We start from the raw sequence: 15,713 nt of genomic DNA, 5'->3' as shown, positions 1-15,713 counted from the left end.
GAGAGCACTGGCCCTGGAGTCAGGAGGACCTGAGTTCAAATCCAGCCTCAGACCAAACACTTGACACTTACTAGCTGAGTGACCCTGGGCAAATCATTTAACCCCAATTGCCAATTAATAAATGAATGAATGAATAAATAAAATCAAGAGGTTGGACTGTCCGGCCTCCGCGGCCCCTCCAGTTCTGGCTCTGTGATGAGTGAGTCCCCTGGTGAACAACTGTGTAACTACTGGCACTCTGGGCGTGAGATCCGTGGCCAGTGAGCAGCGAGGTGGCATTGTAGGACATCGAGAGACGGGCTCCTCTCCTTGAGTGGCCCGTGTCCCTGCTGGGATCCTCTGTGAATAAAACCGCAGTAGGAAGATGAGGCCCTGCCTTCCATGGAGAGGCAAGAGAATGAGGCTGGCAGAGCTGGCATCTTGGTGGGCCTGTCGTGGCACGGGTAGCTCACTGGCCATGGAAGAAAGGGAACAAGAATTTGTCAAGCACCTACTGTGCACCAGGCACTGAGCTAAGTGCCTTTTTTTTAAAAAAAACATAAACACTACCTCCTCTGATCCTCACAACCTGGCAAGGTAGGTGCTAGTATATCTTTATTTTACAGTTGAAGAAATTGAGACAGCCAGAAGTTAAGTGATTTGCCCAGGGTCGCAGATCTAGGACGTGTCTGAAGCCAGATTTGAACTCAGTCTTCTTGACTTCAGGCCCAGTGCTCTAACCACTGGGCGTCCTAGCTGCTGGGTCATGAGAAGCACAAGCAAAGGACCATCGTGAAAATAATTGTAATTTATAGACCCATATCTGGGTGGTTCTTTTTTCTTTCTTTTTTATTGCTGATCTCTTTTGTTGTCTCATTACTTTCATTTCCCAAGATCTCTTCCCACCTTCTTCTCCCCAGAGAGCCATTCCTTGTAATCAAGAATAAGAAAGAGGGAAAGAAGGGATTCACCAAAATGAGCATATCCATCCCATCTGACAGTATGAGCAGTATTCCATACCCATAGGCCCCCACCTCTGCAGAGAAGGGAGGAAGGACTCACTGTTGAGGGGGATGAAGAGGTGCAGAAAATTTAAAAAGAATGTGACAAGAGCATCCCAGTCAAGTTGGCATATATCAATCAACCCGTATTTACTAAGCACCCTTCTAGGTCCTGGAGCATATAAAGACAAAAAGAAGTTGTCCCTGCCCTCAGGAAACTCACATTTGAAGGGGAGAGATAACAAATCTCTCATAAACAGAATAAATACAAATATATTCCAGGTTATCAAATACAAGATGGCTTGGGAGGGGGAAAAGTGACAGGAAAGGCTTTGTGCAGAAGCCGGTGCCTGAACTGCCTCTGATTCTCTGAGACGGAGGTGAGAAGGGCACACCTTCTAGGCATGGGCATGGGCAATGAGTGTCATGTATGAAGAACAGAGAGAAGGCCAGCTTGGGTGGCCCACAGAACGCATGAAGGGGACTCACGCCCAGTGAGAGTGTTTAAAAACAAAACAGGGCTGTGTTTTTTATCCTAGAGGCAATAGGAAGCCACTGGATTTATTCAGAAGGGGATTCACACGATCAGATCCGGGCTTGAAGAACATCACTTGGGCAGTAGCATGTAGGACAGACTGGAGAGAGGAGAGACATGAAACAAGGAGACCATTTAAGAGGCCACTGCAATAATCCAAGCAAGGGGCGATGCTTGTCTGAACCAAGATGGCGGCCATGGAGAGTGGCGACAAGGGCTGGGATGTAACTAATTAGACAAGATGGGGAGAGGAGCCTGGGGAGCTCAGGGTAAGACCGAGACCAAAAGCCTGGGAGAATGGCAAGACCTTTGACAGCTGTGGAGATGTTTGGAAGAGAGCAGGCTTAGAGGGGCCGACAATGAGTCGGTTCTGGTTCTGGTGAGTTCTAGATGTCTCTGAGAAATGAGGTGTGAAGTATCCAGTAGCTAGGTGGCGATGCAGAGCTAAAGCTCAGGGGACAGACTGGGGCTGGCTGTGGAGACCCGGGAGTCATCGGCTTGGAGATGAGAGTTAAACCTATGAGAGCTGATGAGATTCCAGCCGAGGGAGGGGTGGGGGCCTAAGGAGGGAGAGAGACAAAAGAAAGAGAGAAGAGGAAACTGGGAACATGCACGTTGGATCGGCAGCGGCGTGGAGTGATACCCAGTGACTCCAGTGTGCCGGGGAGGAAGATGAAAGATACATTGGACATATGGCTCAGGTTTAAAAAATGAGAAAGGACCAAAACTCATTTTACAGAAAAGGAAACTGAGGTGGTGAAAAGCACTTAAAGAGAATTGATTCCTAACTAGTTAATAGGAATTAATTTTTTGGGAGCTTTCACACAGGCAAGAAGCAGATGAGGCTAGATCTCACTGACTCTGAAGTCCAGCACTCTATAATACACCTAGCTGCCTGGGTCATGAATACCGTCTTCAACAAGAAAGTCAGAAGATGCTGAACATTCGACCTGAGAAAAATGTGACAGTGCCTGCCCTCACCGAGCTTACATTCTTTTAGAGGAAACCATTGACCCTTCTGCACAGTTTACTTCAGAGAAGCTTGTAGTGCACAGCAGTGCTCAGGGGAGTCATCTCTGAATTGGGGATCTGTGTGTCGTCAGCAGTGTTGTTGACCATCGGCTGGTTAGAGCAGTGGTAAAAGTCAACGCCGAATGAGAAAGAAGGCAACGCTCCGTCAACAACTCCCACTCTCTCCTCTTTGAATAAGCTACTGGCTGAAAAATGGGAAAGGGATAAAAGTGAAGACGAGGAGTCCATCCATCAGCATCTTAGAGGCGGTTAACTGATGGCCAGCAGTCACCACCACGAGGAGCCCCGAAGAGCCCCCAGAACGCCTTAGCCAGCCGACTCAGGCCCTCCTTGCCAGTTGGACACATGGTAGCCAAGGGGAATGCCTAAGATACAGACTTATCTGTAAAATATGGAGGACTGAAGGCTTCCTCTAACAGAAGGGAAGCTCTTTGAGGGCAAGGACTGTTTAATTTTTTTCCTTTGTTTCTCCAGCACCTCGAATAGCATTTGGCTCATAGCGAGCACTTAATAGGTGTTCGCTGATCGCTGACAAAAGGTAATGAATAGTGTCGCCTCACAACACAGTGAAAGTCTGTGGAGGAGAAAATTAGTGTGTGTGATCTGCCCAAGCTGAGGGGCCTCCTGAGGGCAGGCAGGACTGGCAGGAAAATCGGAAATGGTCTATAATCATCTGTTATCATCTGTGACAGTGGACCTGCCAAATTTGGAGACCCTGTTCTGTTGATCCATGCGCTGCAGAGGAAGTAAGAATAGACTGAATGTTTAAGTTGGGAAGAATGGCCAGACCCGACCAAATTCATCCACCCTTCCCCCTCTGCCAAAAAAAAAATCCATGCTGGAAATGATATGATATTAAAAGTACTTAAAAGGAATTAATTCATTCCTAAATAATTAATTACAAGGAATTAATTTTCTGAGAAGATGCTGAAAGAGAAAAATTACAGATAGTTACTTTATCAGGGATGCAATATGGTAGAGTGTAAATCAATCAATGAGCATTTAGTAAGCACCTACTGTGTGCTAGGCACTATACTAGGCACCAGGGATAAAAATATAAAAGATGAAACAGTCATTATTTGAAATCAGAGGACACGAGTTCATATCACACTCCCAATACTTACTGCCTGTGTGTCTTTGGACAAGTTCTTTAACCTCTATGGGCCTCAGTTTTCCCGGCTGCAATGAGGAGATTGGACTACATGTTCTCTGAAATTCCTTCGAATCTTCAATCTTATTACATCCTCCATAAAAAATGACCAAGAACATGTAAGCCAACGTCACCCCGTAGCCTCCTTTCCCGCCTTTACAGAATCTTATGAGAATGGTCTACACAGGTATTGAAGGCATCCTGGATGAAAACAGAGAGAACAGGCAGGCTATTACAGCCAGTTTTCTGCCACAAGTGACATCATTGTAGCCACACAATTGACTGAAAGGTTCAGGGGAGACACAATTCAGTGGCGTTTATCGATTTTGACTTGGAAAAGTTGGGTCTTCTCCAACAAAGCATCTTTGGTGCACGGTCAAGATCTATAATGATCTTGAGAGTTAACCATGCCCAACCATTCTCTGATGACCAGGGTCAGACAGACAGGGAAACATACGCCCCAAGAATGTTTTCCATTGCTGCAGTGGAGGCTGCTCTGTGTAGAGTCTGAGGGGAAGAGGGGGCTCCTTGTGGATGGTGAGGGACCATAGGAGTGGAGGGAGAAAGGGATAGATGCAAGAGATGACAGAGATGGGCCTGAAAGAGCTTGGCAGCTCTTTGGGTGGGGTGCAGAAGGGGAGGTAGAAGGAAGCGTTTTTAACTAAAAATGTAAAAAGTTTTTAACTTGGACATTTCTAGCTTGGGTAACATGGGCAATGCCAAAAATCAGGAAGCTGGGAGGAAGGGCAGAGATGGGCATCTCGAATTGGAGATGCAGTTGGGGTGTGGGATGATGATGGAGATCTGGAGGGTGGGGCTGGAGAGAGCTGGGACACAACCTCAGAGACAAGATCATGGAACCAACCCAGAAGAACTGATGAGGTCGCCAAGGGAGAGACTTGTAGAGGCAGAAGAGGCCCAAGTGCAAAGCTTTGGGAGACGCCCCAACCTAGATATGCAAAGAGGAAGGTGGTCAGATACAAAGAAGGAAGAGAGGGAGTGGTTAGGGCCTGCTCAGCAGTCAGGAGACCACCTGTGACCTTTGAAAGAGCAATGGCCGAGCTCAAAGGCAGACTTTACCTAATCGAGGAGTGAATGGGTGATGAGGCTATGGAGGACATAGGTGTAGACAACCCTCCAGAGAAGTTTTTCAGGAAATGAGATCTAGGATGCTAGCTAAGGGAAGGTTTTCAAGGTTCACAAAGCCCCTTTCCAAGGCTTTGATGTGAAGCAGCTCATTGTGGTCACCCATTGGGACATGTATCTGGGACAGACATGATAGAGACATGACTTAGAGGTGAAGCGTGAGCCAGATAGCACTTTCAGTGATCCCAAGTTCCTCCCTGATGCAAAAACCCATCATTCTCCAGTTGATGTCACTTTACAGATTTACAAATTTATACGTTACAAATCTTCAAACCCTAAGAATAAAGACTGTGGGTGATCAGAAAGGGAATGGGAGACAGGAGGTGAAGGCAGTGGAGCTGAGTGGGCAGTAGCCTGTCACCAATGATGACAGGCAGGCTAGAAGGGGCATGAAAGATGTCATCCAGGACCCACGAAAACAGAGAAGGAGGTGGGACAATCCCCCGGCAGAGAAAGGGCTAACAGATGCCCAGCCGCGTCTGGAGAATGGGTCTCTGAGCCACTAGCTGAAAGCCCAGGCCAGCAGAACCTACCAAGCTCCAGCCTGGCCCACCCTCTGAACCGGACACGGGCTAGTTGTGACGGAATGGTCAGAGAGCTGCTTGGCGTACTGGGCTCAGCCAATCTTGCTGCAGGGCCTCAGAGGCTCCGGGATCTCCTTGAGTGGGGAAGGTCAGAGCCCAGCCACACCCTCCTGTTCTTCATGGGCTTTTTCCGTGTCTTCCCATAAATCCCATGACCCTTCCTGCAGTTGTACTTCAACTCGTTGGCAGCATGGAGCAAAGGGCTTGGAGTCAGGAAGACCTGGGTTGGAATTCTACCTCAGTAGCTCAGCTAGCCCTTATAAAGAGCTTTAAGGTTTATCAATATTGTGTCATTTCATCCTCACAAGAGCCTTGGGAGGGAGGGGTTACTGTTATCCCCATGTTACAGATGAGGAAACTGAGGCAAGCCTTTAGAGGTTAGGTGACTTCTCCAGGGTTACACAGCTGGCAAGTGTCTGAAGGATTTGAACTCGAGTCTGGGTCCAGTTTTGTCTCCATCTGAGCCACTTAAATGCCTGTGATCTCACACTTAGGGTGTCAGTTGTCAAATGGATGTTTCTAGATGTTCTTAGCCTCCTCTGCCACCATCACTGCCCAGGGAGAAAGGGGCCCTATGGGTTTCTTCTTTGCCATGGTCATCCTAGTGGCCGGGAGCCTCTTGGAGCACTCTCAGCATATGCTGTTCCCTGGCAGCGTCGTTGGAAGATCAGGGCTGCCGAACCCTTCACATTCACAAACGGCCCAAACACCCCCAGTCGGTCGGTATGCGCGACCGCCACCCAGCGGAGCTGCTCACCAAGCAGCACCCTGCATCCCAGCGAGCTTCAGCCTTCCTCTGCTCCCCAAGCCTCCTGACTGACCAAAGAGCATCTACCGATCTGGAGGGTTTTCTGAGCTCCCTCAAGCCTCGGGACACCCTACCCTGACGGTGCTTGCGGGCTGCGATTCCCCAGACTCCCAGGAGGGGAGCCCCTTTGCGGCAGATGAGCCACCCAAAGATTTGATCTCACCATGAAATGGCCAGAATAATGGCGAGAAAGTGAGGGGACAGCGAGGATCCAGCTCTGCCAGTCCCCTTTGCTCTCTCCCCTGCCCCAAAGTCTGCCCAAACAGCCCCGTGTGCTTTTTTTAAAATACAATTTTTATTTATTTCGTTAAATATTTCCCAATTACATGTAACAATTTTTTGAACACTTTTTTAAAGTTTTGAGCTCTCGATTCTCTCCCTCTTGTCCTCTCCTCCCCTCTCCTTGAGAAGACAAGAGCTTTGCTATCGCTAGCCCCACGGGCTCTTGGAGTTCTGCCCAGAGCTGCCCTCCACACCACCGTCTCCCTCCCGAGCCTCCACCCCATGCCTCCTTGATGGTCCGGGATAGCCAGGACAAAGTCCCAGGTTGCAGCCTCTCCCCACTCCATTTTGGGTGCCCCAGAGTGCCTCCTTTACGTAGATCCCCTGGCTCTAAGAAGGTCCCTGAAGGCTGTCCCCAGCCTGTCACTAGCTCCTCTACAGGGAGAGGTTGGTGTTCGGGGGAGAGGAGATGGAGCGCCTGGGTTCCTGCCCAGCCCATGCGGAGGTTTGGGGGGATGGGGATCGAGAATGGTGTCGCTGGGGATTTGGGCTCCTTCCTAAACTGGGTCAACTCTGACTTTCTCCCTTTTTTCCCTCAGGGCTAGAGTCCAACAGTTGTTTGTTTTTGGTTTTGTTTTTTTTTTTAATTGTTTTTAAATGAGAAGAGCATTGAATCACCCGGGAGGATCTCATTAATCACCACTGCCATCACGTTTGGAGGACACGGGACCACTGCGCAATCTGTGGATTCCAGGGGGCTTGGGAGGGGGGGAGAGAAACCCCTACCGGGCACCCCCTCCCTCCAGAGCTCCCAGCCTCATACAACCAGAGTTTGCTTTTGAAAACGTCTGTCCCCTTCCCTGCCAAGTCCCTTCTGATGGGCCACCTTCAGAATTCCCTCCTCCTGGCCTCAGCCCTCTGCCCCCTGCCCCTCCTGCCAGGTCCACATTTATTGACCTGGCTCTTTCTTAACTGTTAACCTGCGTGGTGCTGAATGATGGAGATGGGCGGGGGGGAGGGGAGAGGGCACTGTGGGCATGGGCTGGCACGGGGGTGCCCAGGCTGGGCCTCGTAGGGGTTAGTCACCAAGAAGATAGCACTTTGCTTTGCCTCTGAACTGTGAATTTAATACTTTTTTCCTTTAAAATGAAGAGTTTATTTAGCTTTTGAACTAACATTGAGGCTGTGGGTTAGTTTTCAGCTGGAAAGAATTGGGTTTCTTGGATGTCACGGGAAGGAGGAAGTTGGCGGTGGGTTTGGGGTTGGGCAAGTCAAGGCTGATGCTGGAGGTTGGGCCACCCGCTGGGCCTGGCTCTGGGTTCTGTGATCAGCCTCCGAGGGCCAGCTTCATTCTGACCTTGAAGGCAAGAGGAGTGGAGGGCATTGGGTGGGGGGAGGGGACCTGCCACCAGAACTCTCTGTCCAGACCCGGTGCCGGGCGGGCAGTGGGCACAGCTGAGGAGGGCACGTGTCATTTGCCCAGCAGAGCTGGACCTTTGACCATTTGGGCTTCTGGAAGCGGGGGCTTGGGTTGATGCCCCTCCCTGAGGGCAGGCCCCGTGTGTGACCACGGCTTTGGCACCGGCTTATTCCACGGGCTGGGCCCTGGACAAGGAGTAGGACAGGTTTGTAGGGGGGAGGACGGGAACCTGATGGGACCCTACGGCCACCACCTAATCGTGACCATTGCCGGGCCCTGTTCCCACAGACAGTGAGGCCAGGATGCACCTAGGAGTGCAGCAGCTGAGATGGGGACTTTCAGTGCCTGGGTGTTTGTAGTTTAAAAAACAAAACAAACCTTCAAAACCAAAATATGACTGTATTAGTAAACATCTAAATTTTTGTTAAAAAAATTAAAAAGAGAAAAAAAGCATCAACAGAACTTTGTATCTTCTTGAGTATAATAAAAGAATATGGCTCCATATACATGAATAAAGGCATGTATCTGTCTCTATGCATCTGTATTGAAACTGGGTGAAAGTTTGCCACGGTGGATAGTGGAGACCAGCGGCAGAACATCGGCTGCTAGGGGACCCCAGGCTGAGTCAGGGGCCTGGGGAGCCGCCCCTTGTCTGGACTCGGATGGAGCAGGACCAGGAGGTGGAGGCCAGAGCTCACCTTGGAGCAACACCAGTGCTGGCTGGTGGTTTCCTGAGGACTGCAGTCGCCAGCCCTTTCAACTAGGCCTGTTAACACTGGACATCTTTTAACTTGTGACTTCTTTTTCAAGAATGACTGTATAGCCCTTTTCCATATGAGAAGATTTTCAAATACTCAGTCTCCTTTCTTCATAGTGGAAAGAACACTGGATTTGGAGGGGGAGGACCTGAGTTGGACAAGTCCCTTCACCTCTCCAAACCTCAGTTTCCTCAACTGTAAAATGGGGATTATCATAATTACACTCCCTACCTCACAGGGGTGTTGTGAGGAAAGTGTAAACCTTAAAGTGATATCGAAATGGGACCTGTTATTATTTATTTATTTGTTTGTTTGTTTGTTTGTTTATTTATTTATTTATTGGCATTTAGCCACAGAACGGGCTGGTGGGGGGGGGGCAAGGGCAGACTGAAGGGAACAGCGCTCATTTCCCTGGCGCCCACCTGACACCAGAGTGCGGGAGCCCCAGGCTTGGACCTGGCTCTGCTCCTCTGGATGGGTGGCATTTCTGTACCTCAGTTTCTCCACCTGAAAATGGGCGTTTTTCTTTGAATGGGGGTTGGAAGTAATGTGCTCTTGACGACAAGTCTTAGACTCTGCAAGTCTTAGCACCTTTGGTAAACAAAAGTCAGGTAGCCTGAGCTGAAACCTTCCCTGCGCCATCCCCAGCTAGTAGTCAACCAGGCTCTGCTTGAAGACCTCTGCTGACCAAGAGCTCGCTGTCTCCACAGACAGCGCTTTCCACTCAGAGAATGCTCATGGTTAGAAGATTTTCCTGATGTCACTGCCCCCCCACTGGTCCTATTTCTGCCCTGCTTGAGGGCCAAACCTCAGGGTACTCAATGGGAAGCTGGTCTGACCACTGACCCACCCAGTCAGGGCTTTCTCTTTTGCAGAACTGATGGGCATCCATGTGTTCTTCCCCCCTCTCCCACCCTCCTTGCCCAGGCACTGATGAGGACCTCAGGCTGGATCCATTTGCCTGCAGGTGACCGGAGCCAGGTTAGGGGAAAGTATCTATGCTCAGATGAAAGGTCAAGGGTGCCCAAGCCCAGGGAAGACTGGTGGCACCTGCATGGTGGGTGGAGCTCCTACCAGAGCAGGACAAGGGGGTCCTTTCTTCTGCCCCAGGCTTACTGTGGTAACATGGTGAGACCCTGTGGACACCAAAGGGCTCGGGGCTCCTTCTGACAAGTGAAGATCTAGAGAGAAACCTTCAATGGTCCCGAGTCAAGAAGTGGCATTCTCTGAAAATGTGAGAAACTCACCCACGCCACCCACCCCCATCTCCAGGCTGGCTCATGTGCTGGCATAGCCAGAAGGTGGGTGAGCAGCATCCCAGTCCCCAAGATGCTTCTGGGCATCCATCACTATTCACCACTGCCAACCCTGTTCTTGGGAACAGAATTTCACTGTGTGTGTGTGTGTGTGTGTGTGCATGTGTGTGTGTATGCACGTATGTGTCTGTGTGTACATGTCTGTGTCTGTGTGTGCGTGTGTGCACACACATCTGTGGGTGCACTGTGTGTCTGTGTGTGCCTGCATGTGTGTGCGTTTGCATGGATGCATGTGTGTGCATGGCTGTACACACGTGTCTCTAGAGGTGTGCGTGCGTGTCTGTGCATGCACGTACGTGTCTGTGTCTTGTGCGTGTGTGCATGTCTGTGTGCACATGTGTGTATGCATGCATGTGTGTGCGTATGTGCATGTCTGTGTGCACATGTGTGTCTGTGTCTCTGCATGCACGGTGCATGTGTGTATGTCTCTGTGTGCACACGTGTGTCTTGTGTATGCATGTCTGCGTGCACATGTGTGCGCATGCATATGTGCCTGTGTCTCTGTGTGCACGTATGTGTGTATGCACACATGTGTCTGTGTGCGTGTGTGCGCGTGTCTGTGTGTGCACGTGTAGTGTGTGTGTGCGTGTAGGGGACATGTGCATGTGGAGGCTAATGAGTGGGGGTGCATGTCTGTGACTTCTAGATACGCATCTGTGTTCAGCTGAATTACTCTGCCCCCAGACTTCAGTTTCTCCATTTGTAAAATGGGAGATAAGAATGGAACCTGGGATGCTCTAGTCCAACTATTCCATTTTAAATTTGGAGAGAGAAAGAATGGGTCAGTGTCAGCAGCTGGAATTTGCGAGCCCTGGGCTCCTGTCACTGTGCCAGGGCCCAGGAGGGGAAGTCACTGATCATGTGTGATCCGCAGGTCCAGAAGCCTCCTCCTGAAGAGGAGAAAACCAAGGCCGAGAGAGAGAGAGAGAGAGAGAGAGAGAGAGAGAGAGAGAGAGAGAGAGAGAGAGCAAGCGTCACTTGCCTGAGGTCACACAGGAAGCAAGGGATGGAGCTGGGTTCAACCCCAAGGGTCTGACTCCTGGTGCAGAGCTCACCCTAGGCCATGCAGATGGGAAGTGATGGAGCTGGAGCCTTCAGGGCCCCGGGCTTAGGAGCCCCTCCACTATAGCAGATGGTGCTCATTCACACATCTGTGTGCCTCTGTGTGCCCTGGGGGTAGGTCGTGGGGACCCCGTGGTGCTGGGATCTTGGGGGGCAGGTATGGAGCAAGAGACCACCAGAGATCAGGGCGCTGCCATGGTCTGCCCCGGGACACCAAGCTGGGTGTCTCTCGCCCCTCGTGCCTTTTCAGTTCTCTTACCACGGCAAACACTTAAGCATCTCCTTGTGTGGCGTGTTTCTCTATTCTAGGGAAACAGAAAAACTGGCTTCTCTCTTACTGAACTGATGTGTGTCCATGCGGCCTAGCCCCATCCCATCCCTCTGCACTTACTCCATTCACCCAGCCAGGTCTCACTCTGGTCCCCGCAGGGACCCCAGTTCTAGATCAGTTTGCCTGAAAGTGGCCAAGCAGGGCATGGGGGCAGGGTGAGGTGGGTACATCTGCTGGAAATGAGCCATGTCACAAGGAAGGCTGCAGTGGGGTGGATGGAAGGCCCCTGCTCCACCTTCCTAGAGAGGAATAGGTAAGTGGGGTTTGTGCTGTGCCCTTACTGTGAGCGTTTGGGGAGGGGGAAGCCCCCCGGCATGTCTCCCACAGCCCAGGAAATCAGGAGATATTTAGTGAGGGTCCTGCAGGCTCACCGGTGCACCTCCCTGCCTCAGGAAGCTTCCACCCAGAGACGCACAGCACCACGGCACCCTCCAGGGACAGGACAGGAAGCAGGTGCCCACAGGCACGGGACGGTGCTGAGGGACTCAGCTCCGTGTCAGGGAAGGGAGGCCGAGGGCTGAGCCCCAGCTCAAATCCTGAGGAGCCCGGAGACCCTGCCCTGGGCCTCAGTGTCCTCACATGCTTTCAGAAGCTCAACTCTCTGGAGACGTGGGAGCTATTAGTAGTCAGAGAAGGGGGAGAAGGGCCAGACTTGGGGTTCAAAGCTGTGGCACCAGCTGTGGTCGGGCTGGGCACTCTCTCTGGGCCTCCTTTTTTTTTTTTTTTTTGGTGAAGCAATTGGGGTTAAGTGACTTTCCCAAAGTCACACCAGCTCGTGAGTGTTATGTGTCTGAGGTGGGATTTGAACTCAGGTCCTCCTCACTCCAGGGCTGATGCTCTACCCACTGCACCACCTAGCTGCCCCTGGGCCTCCCTTTCTTCCTCTGCAAAATGATGATGCTGATGCTTGCGTTGGTAAGGATCAAATCGGTCAACATGCACGTATTAAGCCCCTGCTATGTACAATAGAGGACCTAAAGAAGAGATCTTCACCCTTTGGAAGGAGTTAAATGCTTTAGGAATGCCCCCAGGCCTGGGACTGTTGTCTTCATTCCTCTCCAGCCTCCTTGCCAGGGCACCAGGCACCTACAGCCCTTCCTCCCCACCCCCACTCCCACCTCTCTGCCTTTCAGCTCCCTTGAGGACAGAGGCTGCACTTTCTGCTTATATTTCTATTCTTCGCCCTTAGCTCAGTGCCCGGCATGCAGTTGGCACTTAATAAATGTTTATTGACTTGACTTGTCAACTTCTAAAGGAGGAGAGGCTGGCCCACCTGCTTTGGCTCGGCTCTCTCTATCCCAGTCACAAAGGAGGAAGAGGCGGGCTCATTTCTCATTGTCCAGCTACCCCACCCCACCCCCAACAGAGCCCAGTGCAGCGTCCACACAGGATCATTTGTCCTTAGGTTCATACAAGCAACTAACATTTATTAAGCACTTACCAGATTCCAGGCACTGTGTTAGGCACCGGGGACGCAAAGGTTGCTCTCCGGGAGTTCACGTCTAAAAGGCGTGTGCGGGGAGGGGGGAACACGTTATGGGCACAGCTGTGTAAATACAAAGTATATGTGTGTGTGTGTGTTTGTATTTGTGTGTCTGCATATATATGTGTGTGTGTATCTTTAATAAAGGTATGTGTGTAAAATCACTTTATATGTGTACACGTATGCCTATATGCATGGATGTACATATACGTGTGCGTGTGTGTATGTACGTGTATATACACACAAAGTAACTTTTTTCAGAGGTACTAGCAATGATGAAGAATCAGGAAAGGCTTCACGGAAGAGGTGCCGGCTGAGCTGAGCTTGAAAGAAGCTAAGAGTTCTAAGAAGTGAGGGATGGAGTACATGGTGCAAAGGCAGGGTGGTGGGAGATGGAGTGTTTTATATGGGGAGCAAGAGGTGGGCCAAAGTGGCAGGCACACAGAGAGCCTTTGGGAGGGTAATTGAAGTGAATGTCGGCTCCTCGTCCCACGGCAATGAGAGCTCCTGGGAAGGAAAACAAAGTGGGGGTAGATAACAGTGAGGATGTCCCGACCTTGGTTCATGAGCCCCACCCCTACTGCCTGTGAATGCTGACCCGCCCTCTTCAGGCCCCCCAGGGCTAAGCTGCCATTGAGGAGCAGGCAGGGGCACTGGACGCTGGACCTTGGGAAGAGACGCGGGGTCAGGGAGCCCCAGCCTTGAGTCTCGCTCAAACACCTACCAGCTGTGTGACCCTGGGGAAGTCATTTCACCTTGGTTTGCAGGTAGCAAACACTATATAAATGTTAGCTGTGATCATTATTGGGCTGGGGTTTATGCTCCTATTTCCCTGATTCCTTCCCATTTACAAAGCACTGCCCTCATGACCTCTCTGCAGGTGGGCAAGGATATTCTCTATCTTACAAATGGGTAAATGGAGGCTGAGGATGGGAAAGTGACTTGGTCAGGGTCACAGGGTCACAGACCCCACCCCAGCCCTGGGTCTGTGACGTTGTGCTCAGTCTCCCCTCTTTTACACAAGCCTTGGGTGGCAGGTCTCTCACCTTGGACTGTCCAGTGGGGCGGATGTCCAGGAAGCCTCCGGCGGGGCAGAAGCCCGGCAGTACAGGGTGGCAGCCTCTTGGTGCACATTAGCAGCAGAGGAGAGCAGCAGCAGTGCCCCACGGGAAGTCATACTTACAGAGCAAGCCAAACAGGAAGTGAGCATTTATTAAGTGCCTACTGTGTGCCAGGCACTGTGCTAAGCACTTTACAGAGAAATATTATCTCATTTGATTCTCATAACAACTTGGGAGGTATAAGCTATTATTATCTCCACTTTACACTTGAAGAAACTGAGGCAGACAGTGGTGAAGAGACTTGGCCAGAGTCATACATCTGAAGCTGGATTTGAACTCATCTTTCTAACTCCAGTTCCAGCGCTCTATCCACCAGCTGCCTCAGAGAATGGATTCTTATGAGAAATACATGCATGGCATGACAAGTCACACTAGAAAGTGTCCCTCTTTGTGCCCCCCGGATAGTGTGCCCTGGGTAGCAGTCTGCCCTCAGTTCTAGCTTTACATGGTTGCTCTCTGCATGTCTTTTTGGGTAGCTATATCCGTGAGTCACCATGCAGTCTGTGTGTGTGTGTGTGTGTGTGTGTGTGTGTGTGTGTGTGTGTGTGTGTGTGTGTGTGAATTGGGGGCAGCAAGCCACCCCTTACACCCTTGCTCCCTCCCTAGGTAATGTGAATTGTTTTCTAGAAGCCTGAAGGCAAGAGTCGAGGCTGTCCTTCCTTCTCCCTTCCCCACTGGTCTCCTTGGCACACAGCCACCAGACCAGTCCATAGACAGATTTCTTTCTCGTCTCTTCCTCTGAAAGGGTTGGTGACTGTGCCCTGCAAAGACCAAGATGGAAGGAAGTGGGGACCATTAGCCTAGAGAAGAGAGGACATGGGTGTGGCAGTATCTGAAGGAGGGGGGAGGGGTGAGGGCTTGTCCTCACTGACCTAAGGACACAACTTGGGGCCACTAATGGAAGGTGTGGAGAGACAGATTTGGGCTTGACATAAGGAGAAAATCCCCAACAAATCCTGCTGTCCAGGAGAGGAATGGGATGCCTCAAGAGGCGGTGGGCTGTGCTTTCCTGGAGGTTTTCAAGCTGAGACTGGAGGAGTCACTGGGGGATTCTCAGTCCAGCGTGGGGCGGCTGCATGAACTCTAGCGATACTGGCCTGCCCTTCTACCGCTCTCACAGTCACTGGCTCCCTGGATTGGCCGAGCCCAAAGCCTCTAACTGCTCCCGCCCTTCAAAGCTGATCCCTCAGTGGCCTCAGTATTGTGGTCTGGCGCAGGCCTCCTCCGTGCATAACTGGCCTAAGCCAGCTGCTTTTCTCCAACTTTGTTTTCTTCAAAGCCTTTCTCCCTTCATCCGTGATGTGAGTCCCAGTGCGGTGGCTCCAAAGTCCTTGATGGTGAAAAGCATGGGCTGTAAAAATCTTTACAGGTTTTTTCATCTTTGCACTGTGTGTTGTCCTCCTTCCAACTGCATCCCCGAATGCCCTGGAGATGCTTTAGGCAAGTTGGGGTCTCTCACCACACGTTCTACAGCCTTCCACTGCTCTCTGCTTGATGAGGCAATTGATGAGGCTCACAATCTTCCAGCATCCCTTTCCATAACGCTTAGCTAGCTGTATCCCTCTTGTCTGGCAAGTCAATCAAGTATTTCAGGTCAGAAGGTTTTGGGGGGGTCTGTCTCATCATGGTGGTAATTAAATTAGACCAGTTAAATTTCTAGACAAAATGGTTAGAATCAGTGTTGATGTCCTTTCCTTTATCCATTTCCCCTTGTCACTAACTGGTTCAAATAGATCAGGGAGGAGTTGTCTTAATTGCAAGTCCT

At 50.8% G+C, this 15,713-nt stretch overlaps 1 protein-coding gene across 11 annotated transcripts in view; it reads left to right on the top strand.

The window, feature by feature from the left end:
* Positions 1-8,934, top strand: part of ARVCF (ARVCF delta catenin family member) — a 370,319-nt gene extending 361,385 nt beyond the window's left edge. For 10 of the 11 annotated variants that reach the window (XM_020996305.2, XM_078154469.1, XM_078154468.1 and 7 more), the window contains one exon: positions 7,057-8,934. Coding sequence is in view for 2 of the 11 variants with exons in the window: in XM_020996307.2 (XP_020851966.1) it covers positions 7,057-7,062 (6 nt within the window). In the remaining 9 variants the exon portion in view is untranslated. The other variant, XM_020996306.2, reaches the window with a different exon arrangement.
* The last annotated feature ends 6,779 nt before the right edge of the window (positions 8,935-15,713 follow it).

This window comes from Phascolarctos cinereus, unplaced genomic scaffold (assembly GCF_003287225.1).
Source record: "Phascolarctos cinereus isolate Bilbo 61053 unplaced genomic scaffold, phaCin_HiC Scaffold_4;HRSCAF=312, whole genome shotgun sequence".
Classification (NCBI taxonomy): Eukaryota; Metazoa; Chordata; class Mammalia; order Diprotodontia; family Phascolarctidae; genus Phascolarctos; species Phascolarctos cinereus.
Note: the sequence above shows the minus strand (reverse complement) of the source record. Positions and strands in the feature narration are given on the sequence as shown.